The sequence below is a fragment of the Phaenicophaeus curvirostris genome, chromosome 4, assembly GCF_032191515.1.
Source record: "Phaenicophaeus curvirostris isolate KB17595 chromosome 4, BPBGC_Pcur_1.0, whole genome shotgun sequence".
Classification (NCBI taxonomy): Eukaryota; Metazoa; Chordata; class Aves; order Cuculiformes; family Cuculidae; genus Phaenicophaeus; species Phaenicophaeus curvirostris.
In genome coordinates this window covers 69,457,527-69,480,884 of record NC_091395.1, presented here as the reverse complement: position 1 = coordinate 69,480,884, position 23,358 = coordinate 69,457,527, and the positions used below count along the sequence as shown (strand labels likewise).

Here is a 23,358-nt window from a genome sequence, read left to right as displayed (position 1 = left end):
TTTGAGAAAGCAAACCTCCCTGTGCTATGGAAAGACACTCCTTATTATCCCTTAGAAGCAAATAGTCTTAGAAAGTCTTGAAATTCTGGGTTTCCCCATCACCCAAGAACAGGGCACCATTAAGTAGGCCAGTGGCCCTGCTTGTGCAGCCCAGGACATTGCAGAGACCATTCCAAACGCTTCTTTTCGAAGGCTTCTTTTGGAAGGGAAAGAAATGGTTCTGCAAAATGTATGCCTACTGCCAGGAAGGAGCTATATAATTACTGAGATATTAGGATCTTCTACACAGCGTAGAAGCCCAGTCCTGTCTAGCTTTTACTCCTTGCCCTATGACTTTTCCTTTGATTCTGCCTTGGATTTTTGCTCAAGCCCCTGTCCTAGCTGCCCTTTATACTGACCATTATATATGCAAATCATCTCTCCTGGGCCATAAAAAATCTTGCAGCGTTTCACTCGTGAACAGCAAACACTTGTGCGTGTGAAAAATATCTGAAAGCGACTGTATGTTGTGCTCATGCTACTGAGGTAGGAAATCTCTTCCAGGTTTATGGTTTTACGTCTGATGGCTGTGCCGTTATTATGCCTCTTGTCCCTCTTTATGTACACTTACAGTATTCCCTCTGATCTCTGCAAGTTTGACATTTTCAACATGAAAAATGGAAGGCATTAATACAAATGGGTTTTCTCTTCCCATCAGACATTACTGCCACTGTACCTCTATAAGAAGTGCATTTTTTCTCCTCAAAATCCAAAGTTCACAATTAAATTTGAACTGATGTTTTATATGTATTTAATAGGGCCATCAGAACATGCATGCATCCTTCTCACTGTACACCTTACTCAATTTTATTCCCTGTACTACATTATGTGATTGTCTCTTGCTTTGTGACTGCACTGAGAGCTGTTTGGGGCAAAGAAGTTGTCATGTCAATAGTGCTGGTGAGGTGGCCATCACACCTCCGGGTGTCGTGAACTGATTAAATAAAAATTACAATGTAAAATACGCTGGCCTGTTGCTCTAGTTTCAAAGATAGGCTTTGTTTTTATGATAGGATTGCAGTTTAATCGCCGTGTAGATATTCCTTAACCTTCTAACTCCAGTTGGCTGTTCCAACTGTAACTTTGTAGAGATGGGGAGTGGGAGAGATAGTATTTTCAAGATCTCTAAGTTCTTGAATTTTAAAAGGTGGCCTAAAACATTAGAAAAACAGTTCCAGGCATGGATGCCATGAGAAAGGAAATGCAAATATCTGCATATATTCTGTTTCTTACATTGTCCTGCCTACACTTTTCTTTCCTGATAGTCAGGGCTGTGATTTGATTTCTGTTCTGAGCCATGTGCTTGCTGAAAACCTGCTAACGTGTCAGCAGTTCTTCATCAGCCTTGAGCACCTTTTGCTGTTTAAATCGAAGTCAGTGATACTGTACTTTCCTGGTCATTTAAGTGACAAAGCCAATAGCTTTTTCTCTTTGTCAGTAGAGTCTGAAAACGGAACAAGACTGGCAACTCTCTTATTATTCTTTATAGAGCCTCACTCTTCTTTAAGAGTCCAAATCAACTGTGAAGACTGCTGACTGGTGCTGCAATTAGACCACTCCATAGCATAAACAGGACACAGGTGTCAAGGGAAGCCAGTGTTCAAATTCTTGGGTTTTTGTGGGGGGGATCTGAATATTCTGAGTGTGTGCATTAATAGTGTCATGTGATACTTAAAGTTCATGGTCAGGAAAACAGAGTGGCAGCCTCAGCCAAATAATTGTTAGGTGTTTTCTAAGCACTGATGATATTGTCTTTTTATTTTTAAGGTTAGAATTTTATTTCTACCCTACTGTTTAGTTTTATTCCAGAACTCCATAAAATATTTGGCTAGGCAAAGGCCAGCAGGTGTCACTTGCACAGAAAATAAGAAATTGCATCGCTGGGAATGGGTATATACAGCACAATTTTTTTTCTCTGTGAAGTGTCAGTTGTTGCATTACAGCAGTTAGGGTCTTGTGTCATTTGACAGAGAAAATAGAGACAAAGCACAGCTTTTATTTAGCTTTAAGTGCAAAGCTCATTTATTGCATGACATTTTAGTGTACATAAGGATATTATTTACCCAAGAGGCTTTTCTACAAAATAGAAAGCGTAGGAGCTTTTCTGTATAACAGAATTGTCTTTAGTTGAAATATTTGCTAGCACAAAGTACATTTTAATGTCAAATCTGGACTAACTTTTTAGCAAATCAATGTTCATTTAGGCAAACGATATTGACTGCATTGACAATATTCATACTATCTGTCATTTTGTGTGACTTCTGCTCTGACCCTGGTGAAACTTAGCATTTTCCTTTGCATAAATCCTAACTTTTAAAGTTCCCAGTGATAGCAGGTTTAGGGAGGTTATATCTGTTCGCCTCTCAAATACAACCTAAAAAGATTACTCTAGTTTCACTCAGAAACTTTTCAGTTTCATATGGTGGCTGGGGAGAGACACAAACTTTGGGGCCAAAATCAAGGTTATCAGAATTTGTGAGTGCTTATAGTGAAGGCTCCCACTGGGGGCCATCTTCAGTGCTGTGAGTTGACTTCAAAGCTCTGGGCATTGTGGGCTGTTTCCCTCGTTAAAGGGCAGAACTTCATCCATGCAATGAATTTGATACATAAGGTTTCTTGCCAAAGCAGCTCTTGCATCCATCCTGGACTGTATCTACACTGTAACAAAGCATCCAGCTTGTGAAAAGTACCTGCTTTCTGCCAACAGCATTGAATATATCTAATACACAATTCAATCTTACTTTGAAGTGGGAACTGAACAATATTTAAATGCCTTTTGACAGCTAGCCTATTGTACATTTAAAGAATGGTTTGTTTTATGTGCTATGTAAAATCAAATTTTATTTTACCCATGGAAGGTTTAACCATGTCTTAGAAGTCAACAGCTTTTCTAGCTTTGATAGTCAGAGAAGAACATGCCCAAATACCAGCACTTAATAACTGACAGGTTCTTCCTGAACATAACCCGCTCTCAGAAAACATGAGTCTGGAAGAGGGTTTTATGCGCAATTCTCTAGCAAGTTAAAAAATGACATGCTTACATCTTCTAGACAGGGAGAAGACTGGCAGTAGCAAGGCAAATAGCTCAGCTTCTCTGTCGGTGCATTCTGACTGAGAGCACGCAAACATACTCAACCCTTGCTGTGCTGTAAATGTGCCTTGTGTCTGGCACGGTGATCAGTTGTGGGGTTTCCAGCAGTCCAATGTAAAGCTCAAAGAGAAACCAGCAGAACTGGTATTTTAACAGTGGTTCTTACTTTTTCTTGGAAGCAAAAGCCTGAACTGACCTTCATTTCAGAACAGCTTGACAGCAGCCCCTCCTGCACAGCAGAAAGCGTTCTAGCCTTTAGAAGGTGTTTAAAGATGTTTGTCACAGTTGGCTTCAGTTAATTTTTTGTTGAGAACTGGTCAAGCCTGGATGCTTTTCCACATCTTCTGCTGTGATGAAAGAGACCTCTTCGAGTTGATTAGTGCCTGCATTAAAGGATCTTTGTGCTAAGATCTTGTGCTTTGTGCTAAGTTTGCGGACGACACTAATCTGGGTGGAAGTGTCGATCTGCTGGAGGGTAGGGAGGCTCTGCAAAGGGATCTGGACAGGCTGGACCGCTGGGCTGAGTCCAACGGCATGAGGTTTAACAAGGCCAAGTGCTGGGTCCTGCACTTGGGGCACAACAACCCTATGCAGTGCTACAGACTAGGAGAAGTCTGTCTAGAAAGCTGCCTGGAGGAGAGGGACCTGGGGGTGTTGGTTGACAGCGACCGAACATGAGCCAGCAGTGGCCCAGGTGGCCAAGAAGGCCAATGGCATCTTGGCTTGTATCAGAAACGGCGTGACCAGCAGGTCCAGGGAGGTTATCCTCCCTCTGTACTCAGCACTGGTGAGACCGCTCCTCAAATCCTGTGTTCAGTTCTGGGCCCCTCACCACAAGAAGGATGTTGAGGCTCTGGAGCGAGTCCAGAGAAGAGCAACAAAGCTGGTGAGAGGGCTGGAGAACAGGCCTCACGAGGAGCGGCTGAGAGAGCTGGGGTTGTTTAGCCTGGAGAAGAGGAGGCTGAGGGGAGACCTCATTGCTCTCTACAACTACCTGAAAGGAGGTTGTGGAGAGGAGGGTGCTGGCCTCTTCTTCCAAGTGGCAGGGGACAGGACAAGAGGGAATGGCCTCAAGCTCCACCAGGGGAGATTTAGGTTGGACATTAGGAAAAAATTCTTCACAGAAAGGGTCATTGGGCACTGGAACAGGCTGCCCAGGGAGGTGGTTGATTCACCTTCCCTGGAGGTGTTTAAGGCACGGGTGGACGAGGTGCTAAGGGGCATGGTTTAGTGTTTGATAGGAATGGTTGGACTCGATGATCCGGTGGGTCTCTTCCAACCTGGTTATTCTGTGATTCTAAGTTTCTATCACAACACCTGTTTGCAGCCACATCCCTGTTTTGCAGTGTCACGTGGACTTTGGGCAGCTGCAGTGTCTTGAATCTTCGTAGTCTGACCAAAGTTCAGCTTGTGTTTGGATTCTTGGAGGGTTTTGCAGGAAGTTCTAAGACGAGGAGCTTGTCCAACAATGGTGCCAAAAATGAATTGGTCATTTCATGGAGGAGACAATTTTTTCCTCACCAAACCTCTGACTTAGTGTTTAAAGAAGATAGTGAGCCATCAAACAAAGGTGAATCATTATCTCATGGATTGAAGGACAAGGTAAGTTTAGTTTTCAGTCCTTCTCAGGCCCTTAGATGGTCATGAGAAAAAAAGACAATGCAATTTCTTCTGTTTATGGGCTGAAACATCTACAGTGCACCAGCCTCTCACCTCTCAATTCATCTGCAAGACAGTGATATAATTATTTCTTTATCAGTGACCCATCTCAAAATGTGAATGTTCTCTAGCCATCATCCTTGCTTATACCAGAAAAAAAAAATTACCTTTGCCACGATAGCTAAAGATGGAGAAATAGTCTGAATTTCAGATGCTGCACAAGGGTAACACATTCTGTGTTTATGCAGGAATTGCAACACAGAGAGCTGGGAACTGACTGCCTCGGAAGAAAAAGGGTTCTTGTAATCATAGAATCACAAGAAACAGAAAGTGAAGGGAATCCGTAAGAAATCACCCATCCTTTGTCTTTATGCAGGGCTGACTATCCTAATGCCACTCCCAACTGATGCCTAATTTATATCTACAGGCTTAAATACCCCCCTGTACCAACTCTCATCCTAGGACCATCCCTATTATTAAATTCTTTTTCAGGAACTTTGATGCTGACTCCTTGAAGCAATTTAAATCTCTGGCTATTTCTGCTGCTGTTCTTAGTATTGCAGGGACCAAACCAGATGCAATACAACAGGTAAGACCTTCTGCTGAACGCAGTCTAAGCACTTGCAATTTTTTTTTTTTTATATCTGAGTATAATTGTATTTTTTTGGCAGTGACAGAATATTGTAGACTGATTTCAGCTCATGACTCCATAGCTCCAGTGCAGAAGTGCCACTTAACTTGCTGTTTTCCATTCTAAATATGAGCTGTTGATTATTCCTGATAAAGTATAAAACCTTTTTCTCACCCTTATCAATTTTTATTCTGATTTTAGACCCTTTTTTTCAACTTGCGTGTATGATTTAGAATTCTAGTCCTCTCCCCAGCATTGCTTATAATCTCCCAGGCTGATGTTACATCTTAAATAACCACTTGGCTAGTTCATTCTCCAGCTGAATAATGAAATGCTGAATAACCCTTGACCTAAGTGGATCTCTGCAGGAGCAATATGATATATCTTTCCATGGTGACAGTGACCCATTGCTAACTTTCAGCAGTGACCCAGCCCATTTTGCTGGCTTCAGAGCAGTTTCCTCAGTTTCCTTCTGACGATGCTGTGTGACATAGCATCAGAAATCTTCCTGAAGTTGATTAAATTTGGTTTTCCTTACCTGCAAGGCCTGTTACCATGTCATAGAAGGAAGCTAATGTGATTTAACTTGATTCTTGACAAATGCTTCTTATCTGCAACTCCTTGTTTTCTGAATGCTTACAAACTGTCAGTGCTTGAAAAAATTCTCAGGGGTTGATTGGAAACTGATTTCTCTGTGATTTTCCAGTTTCTTTTCCTCTTTTGAAAAAATAGACACTGCATTTACCCTTTTTCATGGCTGGCATAATTCACATCTCTGAGCTCTAAACAATAATTGCTCGTTGGTGGTTGTTTTAGTTCCTTCTTTAAATACCCTGAGGTAGATCTGAGTGATAGCCCTGAGTAAAAAGAGAGCTCTAGGAAGACTGAAACCTTGAAAAGTGATCTATCAGAAACCTACAAGCATATGTAACCAAAACAAATTTCTGCTAAATATTCCTACCTGAAACACTGGGGTTGTGTTAGATTGCTGCTCACTAGTTCACTTCATGTTGATTGGCAGATAAAATTGATACTAAGACCTGTATCACTCTTTAGGCATCAACTTGACTATCTTTTCCCCCCTGCTGAACAGAGAAAAAAATCTTCTTTCTTTTTTTTTTTTGTCTTTCTTAGTACTCATGTGTTTAAAGAATGCTTTCTTGCTATTCTTCATGTTTCTCACTATTTGCATCTGGTTTTGCTTCTTGACCTTTCTAGGGCTGTGCCTGTATTCTTTTGCCACTCTGTTTTTCAAGTAATAGTAACCAGATAGATTCTTCTGTCTCTGTGCTTTTTTCTTCTGTTTGAGTTCAAGAGAAGTCTTCAGTCCATGTTGGCAAGGAATGATTTAGCACTTCACATTAGACTGGGATGAACCACTCCTATTTGCTATGCTCACCCATGACCATAATAACAGAGTTCTAAAATTAGAACCTCCACCTGCACCTTCCTTTTATGCACATATATTTAACTCAAGCCTTTACTGTTAGTGATTTTAACTAGGTATATGCATTTTCTTTCTCTTCTACTGCAAAAATGTAATTTTCAATACCTGTAAATCTTAGGCATCAATAAAAGATCTTCTGAGGGAGCTACCAGATGTTTGTCCTCACTAATCATTTTGCTGATAAACGTCTTGATGTTTCTGAATAGTTCAGAGGAAATTCTTTTGTTAGAAAATGATAATTAGGTATAGATTCTCTGTAGAAAAAAAGAAATTAAGTATAAATATTTCTGACAGCCCTCTAGGATATACTATGACATTCTTCAGGCAGTAAATGGACTCCCATAAACCTCTTGGAATTTTCTCTTCCTCCAAAGTAAATCTAGTACTGGTATCCCTTATTCATAGTGCTGGGCAATAATGAATGTAATGGCAAAGAAAGTCATGCAAGTGCTTTCATACTTTTTCCTCCTTCAGCTTTGCTGGAGCTGATAGAACAACACAGATTGCTGGATTTTTTCCATGCAGACTGGCTCCTGTTCCCTGTGAATTGAGAACTGCATCTTGGATCACACGGTTCTGTTAGCAAGAAGAGCTGGGGACTTTTTTTGTGCTTCTTAAAGACAATGGCATTTGACACAAAAACTGGCCTGACTCTGCAAGTACAACATGTGATTGGTTTATGTTGGCATCAAGCAATTAAAAAAACCCCAAAACATTATCTTAAGCTGAGTGGTATGCCGTAACACAGAAATAACACTTTCCACTCCATTAGATGGTGGATAAAGTGTGCCCTACTGCAGACCTCTCCCACTATCATGAGTGGGAACAGGTTCAATAGTGTGGTACTATCTGGCTGGCATCAGTCCAATTCAGCAAGGACTCCTTCTGTGGTGTTATCACAGTGTTAAGTCTGGATAGTGGGTGGCTGAGCAGTCAGAAACCAAGACAAAGATGGTCCATCCTCTCACAGAAAAGCTTTATTGGATGCATATACAACTATCCAAAACTTTGCTGCAATATATAGACCCTAATAACAAGATGTCACCAAACCACATGTAGGCATCCTTGGAGTCTTGGCATCCTGGGAATAATATATTTTAGAATGTTCAGCTTCTCTTTATTCCAAATTTTCCCAGCTTCTCTGCTTTGATCCCCTCTTACAATTTCTGCAGCTATTTAAGATGGGCAACACCTCTGGTTACTTGTTTTCCTTACCTCATTGTGGATTTTACTGGTTGTTTTTCCTACCTATACAGAAGACCAAGCAATTATGAAAAACATTTTATAAAACAGTTAAAATTTTAGAAAAGACTATATTAATACCTTGAAAAAATATTCAAACAAACAGTGCTTTCCACATTATCAAAGGTTATCATTTCTGTAGACAATTCCTTTCTGCTGTTTTCTTAAAGCTCATGTATGAAATGTATGGTATGGCCGTGGGACTATAATGAGGGTATACACAGGGAACACATATGCCAGGATGAATGGAAGCGTAAGGTCTGGATTTTGTGCCAGAATTTCCATTTGGTGTTATTTAAAACTGAAGATTGAGGCTAGACTATGTGACCAGCATTAGCTAAACCTTATGGTGTTGTTCCATTATATCCTGACTCTTAGAGAGCTGCTCCTTTAACAGGCTTCTGAGGTCTGTAAAGAGACAAACAACGTCAAACTGGGCCATCTCACACAACCTCACTTCAGGAATCCAGCTTCAGAACTAGGATTAGGAATCTCGGCTTCTCGTAAAGTCAGTGGAGTCATTTTGATGCACGTGTGTCCTGACTCACTTTATGAAGACCTCACTGAGACTTTGTTTTGGACCTTCCACACAAGGGGAGTTGATTTTCTGTTTCACTTTGGACTAGAAGTTTGCTCAATGTGCCATTCCTGTAGGAACTGCTTCCACTACCCGGGGCTGCTCCCCTGCAAAGTCCTCTCTTGCACGCATAAGGCAATAAGACCTTTCCAGAACATGGTCAAGAGCCTGGAGTCCTTTAAGACAACTTTTAAACTAACCTGGTCCAAAAGCATAAGCATTAAAATGAGGGATATAAGAGGTAATTCTGAGGATTGAGCAAATACGCTGCAAGATGAATCTTTAACCACACACTGGGGCAAACAGATATTGAGAGCCCTTTCCCAAAAGCTATCCACTTTCTGAATGCTTGATTTCAGGTAGGAACTTACGGAGATCCTCTGTCTGGGAGAGCTCATGCTTGAGTTTTGTGAGGACACAGTATCTTAGCAAAATCCCAGATCAAGAGCTGAGCTTGAAGTGAGCATTCTTAAAATTTTGCAGTGCTTAGGTTTTGGCTGGGCTCTTATCAAGGTTACCCAGGGTGATGCTGTGCAGGTTTTTCTATTCCTGGTTGGTTCGCACGCCAACACTGCTCTTGCTCGCAAGGCTCCTTTTTCAGTGTAGTTAAACAAAACCTATAACAGAGTTTTCTTGAAAGCCCAGGGTGCCATCAGAAGGCCCCAGATCTTTATTTTTTCCAATCAAACTTCTGAGTTTTCGTCCTATTTGAAACTTCCCAGGGCAGAATCTCACTTTAAGTGAGTTACAGCTAAGTCAAGGGATGAGAGTTGCATATTTCAGCACAATCCCCTTGGGAATAAAATCAAGAAATACAAAAAATGCCTAAGACCCTCTCATGTGGGCAGCACAGCCAGTGTTTGCCAAGGAGAGGGGACATGGCAAAGGAGGATTACAGCAGCGACCATCCGCATTGTGGTCCCTTTAAATCTTCTTCACTTGGCAGCTCCAAATTTTCAGTGTTGCTATAGCAAATCTCCATGGCAATGACCCTAATCAGGGAAGGGGGGATGCAGGGGAACGCATGCTCAGAGTGGCTGCTGGAGCCTCGTCTGCTCGCTACAGCTGCTCCAAGGGTCTGGCACACAGTGGAAGAGGAAGATCAGGTACTTGGCAAACTGGTCCTTGGGGTGCATCACAAGCCCGTGGTGTGTTGCTACAGTGATGCGTGCACGTGAGTTTGTGTGGACATGCGGGTCTGTGCTTATCGCATCTTGTCCGCTCCTTTGTGGGGAGCGTACTGGGACCAAACTACTGATTTTCATTATTTCTCCTTGTTTCAGGCAGGGAAGAAAGCCTGAATTATTGATGAGAGCAATGGCGTTGCCGTCTGTCCGAAGTGTGATGCGCGTGGCGATCCCCTTCATCTCAGTGGTTGGCCTGCTGAGCATGAGGCTTGTGGGGGCCAGCCAGGACTCTGGGAGTGTCATTCCTGCAGAAAGTACGTACCTGCCATGAGCACTCATGCCATGAGCTCTCATGCCCTCCTGCTGCACCGCGTCCTGCTTTGTTTCCTCCACTTAACCCACAGCAGCCACACAGATCTTAAGCTCCAGGGGGAATGTTGTGTTGCCTTATTAGTGAGAAAGTAATGATGAATTTATAACGTGTCAGCAAAGCACATGAAAACAGAGCTTATAAAAACAGCAAGCAAGCAAAGGACTAGTAGTTATTTAGGAAAAAATGCTAACTGCCTACTACAATTTCCATTGGAGCTTGTTTTGAAGTTCTTTGGTTGTAGGTCTTTAAGATCTGCTTCTTGAGATTTTCATTTCCAGATTCGCCTCAATACATATGACATCCTTGCTAGTTTGGATATTGTTAAAAGAAAATCTGTGTTTATTTCTGCTAAGGTGTTACGTTTTGCTTATTTTAATGTCTGGTTGGAGCAATGAGCCCAATTCAACTTTCTCGTAACTCTTATAGATTGATGCAGGAGAAGTTTACCCTAACAACATATTTGTAAAACATACATACATTATTCTGAAATCCTGCTGCTATTCTGAAAACCTAGAAAATAAATAAATATGATGGATGGCTTGAGCACACCGTGGAGTTGGGAGCCCTTGAATTTGGATTGCAGCTTTATATTAGCTTCCTCTGTTATTTTCAGCAAGTCTGTAGTTAAACTTCCTCAGCTCCAAAGTGAGGCAATAGTTTACGGAAATTAGGGGACAGAGTCAATGTTCTCAGGCTGTTTTAGTGACAGCAAGTGGGAAATAACCAATCATCAGAAGCTTAAAATATCCTCTGGGAAAGAAAAAAAAAGGAATGTAATTGTATACAAACTAATCTCTAGTTCTTAGTCATGCTTACTTTGTATCACAGCTATATTTTTAGGTAGCTACCAAAATATTTAACACAAGATCTGATTTAGTCACTGTAATTTTATTCTCCTGTAATTCCAGTACTAATTTTCAAACACACTTATGTGTATTGGACTTTACAGGACTTAAGTGGTGAATTCCCTTCCTTTTTCATTCTCTTTTGTATTAGTGCTAGGTTATAGTCTGTTCTAAACCAGCCCCCATCTGTATTTTGTGTGTCTGTTTTCTAGGCATGCGCTAATTAGCTTTAATAAGTTTTGTGGGAAGTAGTCCATTTCGTGTCCTGTAGAAGAAAACAACGTTTGAGAAATAAATTCTACCTGTCCTTTGTCTGCCTGTGTTACCAGAGGCAAGTCAATACATTTTTGAGAAAAGGTACATGGTGATTCCTTGCTCTGCTTGCGTAGTGGAAACTCCCATTTCATATGTGGAACAAAACTCTTGGCCAAGGTTTCTAACACCAAACTCAAGGATTTATCTCATGGTTTTGATATGCTGTGGCCAGACTACTGGGTCCTCTGAAGAGCCCTTGAAAAAACATTCTTTGTCTTGCTCTTGCATGTGAGAGTGAGGAATGAAGGGCAGGTCAGAGCGTTTCTGTAGCGACGTGCTGCCCTGTTCTCACTAATGAAGGCTGGTAGCATTACTATGAATGCATAATAGTATTTATGTGTGAGGCCAGGCCAGGAGGAAGACTCTCAGCTGATTGTGAATTGTAAACTGTTCTGTGCTGCTGCAGAGGCTGAGTTATAAAGCAACAAGAAACTTGGGATGCTCCTATTCAGCCTCTTGTTGAGAGAGTGCTTCATAGCTGATAACTGCTCCAGCTACTTTTCTGTGCCCATCAGGGCTCCTGCTGATAGTTAACCTGTGGAACTCCTCCCTTAGGACACCGTGAATGCTAGAAGTTTGCATGAGATTGCAGAGCTGCTTAAGTAAATTCAAGGAAAAAATCTTAGAGAGGGATGTTAGATACAGAATCAAAAGAAAGAAGAAAAGAAGTGGCAGCAGTTCTGGCCCAGGAGCTGCCTCATTGTATTCCTGAGGCCTGGGAGGGTCTCTGGGGACATATCCCTCCATACTCACCCTCTTGTTGTGCTTTTTCATGAGTATCCGTTGTTAGCCATGAAGGTCACATCTATAACCAATGCCCATGGACAATCCCTAGCAGACTGTATTCCCACATGACTGTACTAGTAACCTGCTAGGATGGTCCCTGGCACACTTTTATCCATGACAGAAGGCCATTTGCCTATCTGGAAGAAAGAGTGTACTGCTCTAGAGATGACCTGTCCCCTGCCAGCTGCTCCCAAATCTTGGGAATTCTCCTAGACACGTTTAATGTACTACAAGAGATGTAGCTCATAGGAGATCATAGAATCATAGAATCATAGAATAACCAGGTTGGAAGAGACTCCATGGAGATCATGGAGTCCAACCATTCCTATCAAACACTAAACCATGCCCCTCAGCACCTCGTCCACCCGTGCCTTAAACACCTCCAGGGAAGGTGACTCAACCACCTCCCTGGGCAGCCTGTTCCAGTGCCCAATGACCCTTTCTGTGAAGGGAACACTTGGCCCAGCAGACCTCTGATGTGATGTGGTACAGACATCGCTGGACTTTTTCCTGCTTGATGTCAGCTCCACAGACTATTTTCCAACAAGGACTTGATCCTCCTGGGCACTGGCCCATTTTGGGGGGCAGTGCTACTTCTCACCTCCTCTGTTGCTGGCACTTAACCAGCAACATCTTGTCAGCTCACGTAAAATGGTAGTGGTGCTATCTGGGATGACCCAGGGAGAAAATGTGGCTCCAACATATTCTTTTGATGGGGATATATGATGTAGATGGACCATAAGTGTCCTTCCACAGGGCAGACCAGTGTGGTGCTTGATGCTTTTCTCTGTTCCCAGCTCCATTGATATGGGACTGAGAACATGCCTTTAGCAGGAACAATCTCCCACAGCCCAAAAAACCACTACAGTCTCTGTTTTCCACTTGGTAGGAGGAATGTGTCCCTGCTGCAGCACCACGAGCAGGAGAGGGGCTGCGATGCTCTCGTGCAAGCGTGGGAGGTGCAGGAGTCACAGGAGAGAAGCATGAGAGGAGGTCAGAGATCTTAGAGTTGCAGAGAGATTCTGCCCCGTGTGACACTGCAATCTGGCTTGGGGTATCATTGCCTGCTCTCCACCTGGCATACGTTCTGCCAGCCAGAGAGCCAGGCCCACCTTTTTATGAATAATGCTAATTAGCAGTGATTACTCATGTGTTTATATTTTATACACAACACTTTGCATATGCAAAAGACTGTTCAAGTAAGAAATTGTGTTACTAATGTTTGTGGATTATTTTCTTTAAAGTTCAGTGCAAGCCACTAAATAAGGTAAATAATTTCCCCAATCTCCCACTGTATTTGCAGCACAGAACACCCACTGTGAAAGATGAGATGCGGAATTTGAAGAGCAGAAGCTGGTCAGTCTGTTTTCATTAGCCAAGGTGCATGAAATACAAAGAGTAAGCACTGTGTGCATGCAAGGGAAAGTAAATTAGACTTCCACAGTGCTTTCAGTTCCAGTTTTTCACCAAGAAGAAGCCAAGAAGCATATTTTAATCTCTCCTCCCCCATTTCTCCCCAAACACACAAAGACTCATGCAGTCTTCATGCTGACAGGACCCATTTAAAGAATTATAGCTGGCTCTTGATAATTCTCATTATGTTAATCCACAAACCTGTTAAGTCTCCCTATGAATGATAGTCTGTTCCCAGCTGTCAGCAAGGAATTAATAGCACTCTGCTGTGCTTTGCTATGATGTGACTTAAGGTCTGGTTTCATGATTGCTTTAAGCCGATGTGAGCCTATGCTGCTGCCTCTACCCTTCTCCCCATAACCTGGCCTCTTGTGCTTGCCTTTTTTTTTTGTTCTGGACATAGAACTTGGGAGTTCAGGATCTGATCCGGAGAAAAAACCCAGCAATTCAGCTGACTGAGCAATGGCATAGTCACTTCTGCTGTGAGCAAGGGAATGTGTGGAGAATGTAGCTAAAGAAGGGTGGGATTGCTCCTATTGGCAATAGAACATATTTAGATTCATTTAAAACCTTTGAGAAAACATCTTTAGACATCATTATGTTGGGGAAATGCCCATGGGTATTCTACTCAAAATACGGTGAGAGTAAAGAGACATTAGGTCCAGCTAGATAGACCAGGTTACCAGCCCAGCTCTTCAATCTGGAAAGGAGATGCCAAGGCAGGGAGTGATGGAAAGCAGCAAAGTCGTAAGTGGGACAAAGATAGTGAATATTTAATAGCCATCTCTTCCACTGCAAAAATTAAAGACAGGAAATGAAAGCTTCAGACATTAACTTCAGAACAGACAGGAATGTTATTTTGTTCACTCACTGGATAGCTAACCTGTGGAACTCATTGCCTCAGGATGCTGTAGATGCCAAAAGTTTACATGGATACAGGAAGCAAAGGGGCAGATTAATGTGAGAAAAATTCGTGGAGGTCTTATCAGATGTAGGAACACCAGCCAGACTCAGGATATCCTTCAGCCTTTTGGTAGGCTAGTAGTACATTGCTAGAGCCTTATTATTATATCTTTCCTAAGTATCTGCTATTGGATATTATGAGAGTCTGGCTAGTATAACAGCCCCATTTAGGGCCAGGGCATGGGCAGCTCTGCTGGTAATGTCCACCTGTAGCTATAGGTTTTCCAGGTGGTGGAGTATTGCTCCTATTTTATTTGGAGAACTAGTGCAAGATGCTTGATGGAGAGATCAGCACTGCCCCAGTTCAGTCCCCAAAGTGCTGAACAGTTGTGTGCTCTGCAGGGCTGCATGGGTGGAAGAGTTTATAGACAGCCACCTCCCTGGCTGCTCATCACCACCTCCAGGGACAGCTGTCTTCTCACCTGCCAGCAGTGCTGCTTCAGTGAGTTCTGTGCACCCCTGTAAGTCAAAATGCTGCTCCCATCCTGGGATATAGCTGGTTGGAGGGATCACATGAGCATTCCCACTGCCAGCACTGCAGAGCTGCTAACTCCCAGCACGCAGGGGTGCTAACCTGACCCAGAGACTACTGTGCCTGGAGGAGGACCCTCCACCAAGGAGGACAGCCTGGGAAGCTGTATTAGACAGTGAATATCCCATTATATGGTGAGACTGGCCACATCTGCACTGTGGCTTTGAAGAGCAGTGCTGTGTTAGAAGCTTCGCATATGCTGATCCAGGACACGTAGGTGGCCCAGACAGGTGTCCACAGTGCCACCATCCTTTCATTGCAGAAGCTGATTTGATGCCAGGGCAGCTGCTTTCCCAGGGGTGGTAAAAGTGAAATAACCACTTGGCAGGTTTACACTGTTCCACCAGTACCTCCCTGTCCACGTAGAAGCACTTGGCTGCCATAAACATCAGGGAATGATCCCACAAAGCCATGGCCTTCGTCAGGGCCTGGGGAGACTTTCTGGGTGGCAGGCAGTAACTGACTATGGAATTAATGACTCTTCTCAAAGATACTTTCTCTACATTGCCAGAGCAGGAGACATTCATTTATGACCCGTAGTTTGTTTTCCCTCCTGCAAGTTCTTATTTTGAGAACACTTCAGTGACAAGTGGACAAGTGCATCAGGGTACACAGCATTTCACTGAGGTGGAGGCAGGGCAGAGGAGACCACAGCAAAAGGAGTGAGTAAGCCATCGCACCAAGTAAACGATGGATTTTCTGACAGCAGACTGAGGATGCATTTTCTTTCTAAGGGTGCTGTTCCATGATCTGAAGTGAAAACAAGTAAATTACCAAAATAGTGAAAACAGGAGGGGTTGATGTCTTTAAAATGTGCTCAAAACCATCTGGTTGCTACTCCTATCAGGCCTGGAGAAAGGGTCTTTGTGAGTGATGCTGTTCTTACAGAAGCAGACTGCATCTCCTCATATCACTGGAATCAAATCTCTGACATCATCCCTGGGTCTCCCTGAGATGTGAGTTGTGCGGAGGGGAGCTGGAGGACCACGGCTGGCAGCAAAATACCTCCTGAACAGGTCAAAGTCCCTAAGAGGCTTGCTGGGGACCAAGAAGCACTCTGGATGCTCCCTTGCATGAGGAAAGTGTGTGTTGGCAGCAAGGTGCCAGGCATGGGGTGCTGCAAGTGTTGCACAGCATGTCCTTGGCTCCAGGCAGCTCCCCAGCTACCTCAGCAGCAGGTTTGCACTCTCTTTGCTTTGTCAGAGCAGCACAAGTGGCTGCTCGTGGACAAGGATTTCAGCACTGCCCTCAGCGTGGGGGTTCTGTGATCAATGTAAAATGACTCTCTCCCAATTCTCCCTGCATCTCCTGCATCCTGCAATTTCTTCTTCTGAAAACCCACACATCATTAACTCTGAGATTAGTGGAGGGTGAATCTTGGGAAAGCAGAAATGCCCAGGGCCAGAAGTGAGCCATTTCAGTTGTTTTTAAGTCCTCCTCTTCTTCTCTGCCTTTTCCCTGCCCTGCCCCTCTGTGCACACACAGTGGCACCAGCTGCAGAGCCAGTGGGATGCTTTGAATTCTTGGCAGAGAAAAAATACAGCAGCAGGTGAAAGGAAGCAAATACAGATCTGGCACTATCCTTTGCCAAGCCACTCTGTAAGAGCTCCTGTAAAAACAGACCTGCCTGTCTGATTTCTGAACCACTGCAAACTGCTATTTTCAGTGTATCAGCTGAGAATCAACCCATATCTGAGAAGTTTAAAGGTTTTCCATTTAAAAGGGAGAGCCTGGTGGCTGAAGACACAAAGCGCTGGGCAGACTCAAGCGTGAGTTATGTTTGGAAAAGCACATACAGCAAAATGCTCTTGTGTTTTTTCTGGTCTTTACACATTTGCACAAAGATAGATACAGCCCTGCTCCCAGGCAGCCCTAACTTTGTACACACGCAGATGCAGGTGCCTGGTAAAATGTGTTTTCTCGTGGCATTAAGGTCTCTGTGTATTCCCCCTCTGCTGCTGCACTTCTAATTTCATACTATGACAGTGATGCCTTCTTCTGTACCTTTTTTCCAGGTCGTCCCTGTGTTGACTGCCATGCATTTGAGTTCATGCAGAGGGCGTTGCAGGATTTAAAGAAGACGGCGTATAATCTAGACACACGGGTATGTGTTTCTATAGAAATGCTTTTACTTAGCCTTTATCTCCAAGTGGCCAGGTCTGCTTGTCTGCGTACAGCAGACACGACATCTCTGCTGACTCACTTTCATTTCAACAAATAGGATTGTACCAAGTGCAGATTATATTTACAGGCTGGAGGGTTTCATTAAAGATCATCAAGTCTGATTTCTGGCATTACAGGCTGAAGAATTACCCTAGACAGTCCCTGCGTCAGATAGAGAAGGAAAGAAGACGTATGAAGGAGAGAAGAACAAGAAAGATTATTTACTTTTTACCTCACAGCGTTGCATCCGAGCAGTGGACTCGCTGCTGGGGAGGAGCAGAAAGTGAATGGTAGAACAAGAAGGTGGCAGGCAGGGCTGGCAGTGAGGAAAGGGAAACACATATATTCCTTGCTCATGGATTGATACTCTGTGAAAATGAGGGAAGGACATTTGCTTAGGTAGCTATCACAGCACAAAGGGCAGTTTGCGGCTTCACGTGCTGCTCTTGTGCTGCAGAGGTCGCAATGAACAAACAATAAAGGTGTGTTAAATGCCCTGATTTTAGAAATGCATACATATGTGTGTTTTCATAAATGTGCAGAAACTTTGGCTGGGGTAGGACTTACCGCAGTGGTTCCCATGCTGTCTGAATTTGCAAGAGGCAGGAGGTCTCTCACCTCTAATAAAGACACACCATGTATGTCTTCTCCTACCTCTCCTTTCCTAACAGCTCCATTAGCACTGGCAACATCACAGTAAAGCAACTTGTGGTGAATGAAAACAGTGTGCAGCCACATCTCCCAGCTCCTCTAGTGCCTTTGACACCTGCCATCTCTGTTGGTAGGTGAGAAGCTCTCCTTGTTCCTCTGAAGTCACATCGTCATTCACAGCAGAGTCAACCAAAGAGCTATAAATCAATTATGTGTCCCCCAACTATAAAAACAGAAGGGCAATTATGTTGCTTTGCCTTTGGTTTCTTGTGACCCTGGACAATAACAGTGGAGTGACTTGAGCTTTCTTGAAATGTGGATAGCAAACTGATTAGAGCAGAACTCTGAGTACACTACAGGTTACATTGCAAAAGTTTCCCATGCACTAGCATAATACTAAATATCATAGAATCATAGAATGCCATGTTGGAAGGGACCTCAAGAATCATCCAGTCCAACATTTTTAGGTGATAAATAGTTTAAATGAGATAAGCCAGCACCCTGTCAAACTGAGCCTTAAAAGTATCCAGTGCAGAGGAATCTACCACTTCCCTGGGGAGATTATTCCAATGTTTAACTGTTCTCACAGTGAAAAATTTTCTTCTGGAATCCAATCAGAATCTCCCCTGGAGCAATTTATACCTGTTACCTCTTGTTTTTTCCATGAGACTCCTTGTAAAAAGGGAGTCTCCACTCTCTTGGTAGACAATCTTTATATACTGGTTATGGTAATAAGGTCTCCCCTAAGCTGTCTCCTTTCAAGGCTGAACAAACCTAGGTCTCTCAGCCTTACTTCATATAGTAGGTTTCCTAAATAACTGTTAAGTGGTAGAGTGTGAACAGAGGGGCTGTACCTCCAGCAGCTGTGCTGGGCTGTTCTAGTGCACAGCAGGGTTTCACCTGATTGGATTAAGTTCAGCTGAAATGCTTTATACCTACACGTGACGTGACAAGACCATGTGCAGTCACAGCTGTGTTGGTCTTTATGCTGTCACCCGGCTTTACATGGGAAGTTAAAGGAGGAACTGAATTCCTATCTAAACTGCACTGGGAAGATAGTTTTGAATACAATAGAGGCAGCACTACACCTTAATCCCGTTTACAGAGATATTCAGGCATATCTGTGTTGCCTATTCTGTTTGGAGGGTGGAGTGAGAATGCAACCCATCAGAGAGAAAGGCTGTGTTGTAAGAGGTGAGGCAGAGCATAAGGGGAGATGCAGGTTCCTGAGCAACACAAGATAAGCTTCTGTTTCTGTGAGGACCTGGAGAAGCCTCAGATGCCAAGGCACCTATTTAGAGAGCTCTCAGTATTACAGAGCATAGGAACAGTGCCCCAAAACAAACCTAGACAGTTATCTGAAATATTACGCACTCTGAGAAATGTCAGGGGTTTGTACTACTAGAAATGGAGGAGTGCTTTACTGTCCAGCTTTTCTAGCCTGTGGATGGAGACTCCAAAAGCCTTTCTGGAAGAGGTGCTTTAGTTAAATACAAATTATTGGATGATGCAGAGATAGTAAACTGAAATTCTGTTCTCTGAAAGGTACAGCCTCCATATACTTACTCAGCTGCTGGTGCTTAGCTTATGCTGACCAACTATAATTTCTCAGGCTTTACACATAAATAACTTCATTCAACAACTCCTGAGTCTTGAAAGTTGTTGTTACATGCTACATGTTACGTGCCCATGTTACGTGTTACATTGGCAAACACCATGCAAGACTGTACCTATCAAGGGCCTCTTAAACCAATGCCAACAGGGCCACAGTAAATTTTTGTAATCGGTGCTCCTGTTTCATAGTCTTTCAGTTTAGAATTGAGTGCTCCCAGAGCTGGTCTTCCAGCCTGTAAATAGTTATGAGTGATGCCTAGGCAGGGTTTGTGGTAACCGTGACAGCTTGTTGGCAGTACAGTGAAATCCAATAAGCCTGTTTGATGTTAAGATGATTCTATGATTTCTGCTGGGCTCCCAACAATGAGAGCATTCACTCATCTAGGATTGCATTGTACAAGTGAGGAGCAGCGTTTCATAATGCCTGCCATTGCACTAAGCTGATAAGTGAAAGCAGACAAGGGAAGTGAACAAGTCCTCTTTAATGCAACGGTGGATGTCAAAAGTGTGAGTAGTAAAGGATGGAGGGCTGTGGAGGGAGAGAAAAGTAGTTCTGAACCAGCCTTTCTCTGCAAAAGCTTGCAGTTTGAGAAGAAGAAATAAGTAGTAGAGAGTGGGTATTGCTTGGAGACAGAGGTTCTGCTAGCCAAGCAAGGCAGAGCTTGGTGGAGCAGATCCCCAGGTGGAAGCACTCAGCTACTCCTTTGAAAACTGTGCATCTTTGCTTATTTGCCCTTTGCTGTTTTTAATTTGTCAGGAGGCATCATGACAGAGGAACATAAGCAGGCTGAAGATCTCCTTGTTTCATAGAACTTTTAGATAATTTGTTAACAAGTGGTTTTCATCTGTTAATGTTTTTTTCCAGTGCAGATGGGAAACACATTCATGGTGCATTTAAGCCTGGTAACTTTTTTGTCACCCTCAAGAAACTCTTTAAAGTCACTCCACAAACTACTTACAGGACCACAGATCACAGGGTGAAAACCACAAGATATGCTCAGGAGGAAGTTTATTTTCAGTCAGAGTTGGACTTGCGAATATGAGTTGGTTGCACCAATGATTTTAAGTCTTGCAAGAGACTCAACTTCTGAAATGATGGTGCCATTTGAGAAATTCAGCCTTTGTTTCTCAAAGAGTGAGATCGGGACCTACAAAAGATTTAAGTTATTTGATCACTATTAAATCATAGAATGGCTTTCGTTGGAAGGAACCTTAAAGATCATCCAGTTAGAATCATAGAATCATGGAATATTTAAGGTTGGAAGGAACCTTAAAGATCATCTGGTTCCAACACCCCTGCCATGGGCAGGGACACCTTTTACTAGATCAGGCTGCTAAAGGCCCATCCAACCCGGCCTCGAACACCTCCAGGGATGGGGCAGCCACAGCTTCCCTGGGCAACCTATTCTGGTGTTTCATCACCATCATCGTGAAGAATTTCTTCCTAATGCCTAATCTATACCTTACCCCCTCCAAAGCCATTCCCCCTGGTCTTGTCATTATATGCCCTTGTAAAAAGTCCCCCCATAGCTTTCTTGTAGTCCCCTTCAGGTACTGGAAGGCTGTTACAAGGTGTCCTTGCAGCCTTCTCTTCTCCAGGCTGAACAACCCCTACTCTCTCAGCCTGTCTTCATAGCATTGGTGCTCCAGCCCTCTGATCATATTCATAGCCCTCCTCTGGACCCCTTCCCACAGTTCCATTTGCTTCTTATGTTGAGGATTCCAGAACTGGACACAATACTCCAGGTGGGAGTAAATAAATGATACTTAAATATCTTTGAGGATCTGAAGTTTTTGGGTTTGGTTTTTTGTTTTTTTTTTTCCTGGATGCAGAGGGAAAAAAGCCTAGAAATGCTTTTCCACTAAGACTCTCAAAAACCAAGAGCAGGTAATTTTAAATTAGATACGCAGAAAATGTTTTTTAAGGCCACTGTCTATAAATTAACTCAGGTTAAAATAGGAGCCACAAACTCAAATCTAGAGCTGCCCTGAAAGATTATCAGTTCCAGACAACAAGGTTAGACTGACAGCTGGATTGCATTCAGAGTTATTCCAAAGACCCAGCAGTGCAACTGAGAGCACAACTGGCTCCTCAGCACGTGCTATCTGCTGCAATTAAATTATACAGTGCTGAAGACATTATCAACAGGATGCCATCAATCACTGCAAAAGAATTAAAAGCAGTGCTGTTCAAAGTGGAATTTTTCTCAGCATTTATAAAGGGCACTTTAATAATTTTGACAGCCTGCTCCCTAGCAGTTAGCTGCGAAAATGGAAACATTTAAACTATAAAAATACTCTTTGTGCATCTTGATCCTGAATATACTTATTTCGTCACTTTTTCTGGATGAAAACCAGCACTAATAACTATGATTTTTCACTCAGCAAAGCACCTTGGTTACAGCTGTGCAGAGGGATTAGGTCTAATCAATTATATACTCTTCTGAAGTGATATATTCAGTTCTTTGATTTCGTGTTGGTTTTCTTTTTGCAGACAGACACCCTCCTCCTGAGAGTGGAAAAGAGAGGCCTGTGTGATTGCTTTCATGCAGTACACTGAAATAAGCAGTGAGATTTGGCCAATGGACATTGATTCGCTTTTTAAACGCCGTTCAATAAATTACAGGAAGATACAGAGTGCAAGTTGTGTCACACCACAAGGAAAAACATTTTTATCCCAACAGGTACAGCTCAGTTAGATAATTTTTGCTTTGACGTGTTTTATCATTACTGTATGCAATGCTGCATCTGCTGAAATGTCAACAGAAAAAACAGCACCAAAGTCTTGCTCATTGGGTTTTATGCAATGATAGCATCTCGCTTTTTGGGTATTTCGAGCCAAAACTTCCCCTTGGATTCTCAAGCCCGCCCCTCAGCACATGTGAATTGCCATAGATCTGTGAAAATCAGTGGAGTCAAATACTTTAAAGTGTTTATATTAGAATGTATCCCTAACACAAAAAAGAAGCTACTTTGCAGTGGTGCATAGCTAAACATTTACAAACAAGCAGTCATGTCTTTATATAGAAATTGGTAGTTGTCACTGCTTGGCAGCCCGAGGAAGGTATTTGTTCCTAATTTTATCAATAGTCCAGTGCATGGCAAACACAGCAATCTGTATCACAATTTTAATGTCTCCGGAGCCACACAGTAGCTGTGATCTTTTTGGAGAGATTTATTAAGCATCTAATGTGATCAGTAACATTTGTAATCACATGAATACTGCCTGGCAATTCAACTGATTGCGTCTGCCAAAATCTTCTGGAGAAGTGTCTTTCATTAAGCAAATCACATACTGGATTGAACCACTCAAACCGGCCTCTACAGCGAGTTTTGGCAGAGCGCCTACAAAATGCCTGCATGCCCAGGAGTCTCCTACAAACTGTATTTTGGGAAATATTTAAGTTCTTCTAAAATGGGCCATAGCTCTTGCATGGACTTCACACTCCATAGCAGTGGGTTACAGTGCTGATACTATTATTCCTGATGCAGTCAGTGAGAGACAAGAGAGAACAATTTGGGCAGTGTAGTAGTAATATTATAGTAGACAAGATTGCATGTTGTTACTCTTGGAAAAAGAATAGCAAATCCTTTCTCGTTGTTTTCCTTCTTTTCCTTTGTGTTGGAAGGAGAGAAGAAAATCAACTCAGTAGAATATGCAGATAATAATGGATTTTTTTTATAGGTCTTCAAATATCATTCCCGGAATATAATTAATAGACATCTATGTAACAGCTAGAGCATCTCTGAACATGCTAGAAACTTTTATACAAACAACAATATGGGGCCAGTATCAACAGCAATGGCTTTCAAAGTCATTTTACAAGTTCTTATTATTATGTCTGTCTTCCCAGAAGTGGTTGATCTTTTGCTGTCAGGCTGCTCATAGC

The 23,358-nt window shown here is 42.8% G+C and overlaps 1 protein-coding gene across 2 annotated transcripts; it reads left to right on the top strand.

The window, feature by feature from the left end:
* The first annotated feature begins 9,050 nt into the window (after positions 1 to 9,050).
* NICOL1 (NELL2 interacting cell ontogeny regulator 1) lies at positions 9,051 to 23,156 on the top strand. 2 transcript variants are annotated; one of them, XM_069856467.1, is made up of 4 exons: positions 9,051 to 9,145; positions 9,970 to 10,127; positions 17,056 to 17,144; positions 21,963 to 23,156. In XM_069856467.1, exons 2-4 carry the CDS (start codon positions 9,995 to 9,997, stop codon positions 22,026 to 22,028), a joined length of 288 nt encoding a protein of 95 aa, XP_069712568.1. In that variant the 5' UTR covers positions 9,051 to 9,145; positions 9,970 to 9,994; the 3' UTR covers positions 22,029 to 23,156. The 2 variants fall into 2 exon arrangements, with proteins under 2 accessions (XP_069712568.1, XP_069712569.1); XM_069856468.1 differs by lacking the exon at positions 9,051 to 9,145 and adding an exon at positions 9,662 to 9,792.
* The last annotated feature ends 202 nt before the right edge of the window (positions 23,157 to 23,358 follow it).

Coding starts and splice junctions, on each gene's coding strand:
- NICOL1 (XM_069856467.1), top strand. CDS start 9,995: ATGAGAGCAATGGCGTTGCCGTCTGTCCGAAGTGTGATGCGCGTGGCG. Junction 10,128..17,055: donor GAGTGTCATTCCTGCAGAAA/GTACGTACCTGC, acceptor CCTTTTTTCCAG/GTCGTCCCTGTGTTGACTGC. Junction 17,145..21,962: donor CGTATAATCTAGACACACGG/GTATGTGTTTCT, acceptor TTCTTTTTGCAG/ACAGACACCCTCCTCCTGAG.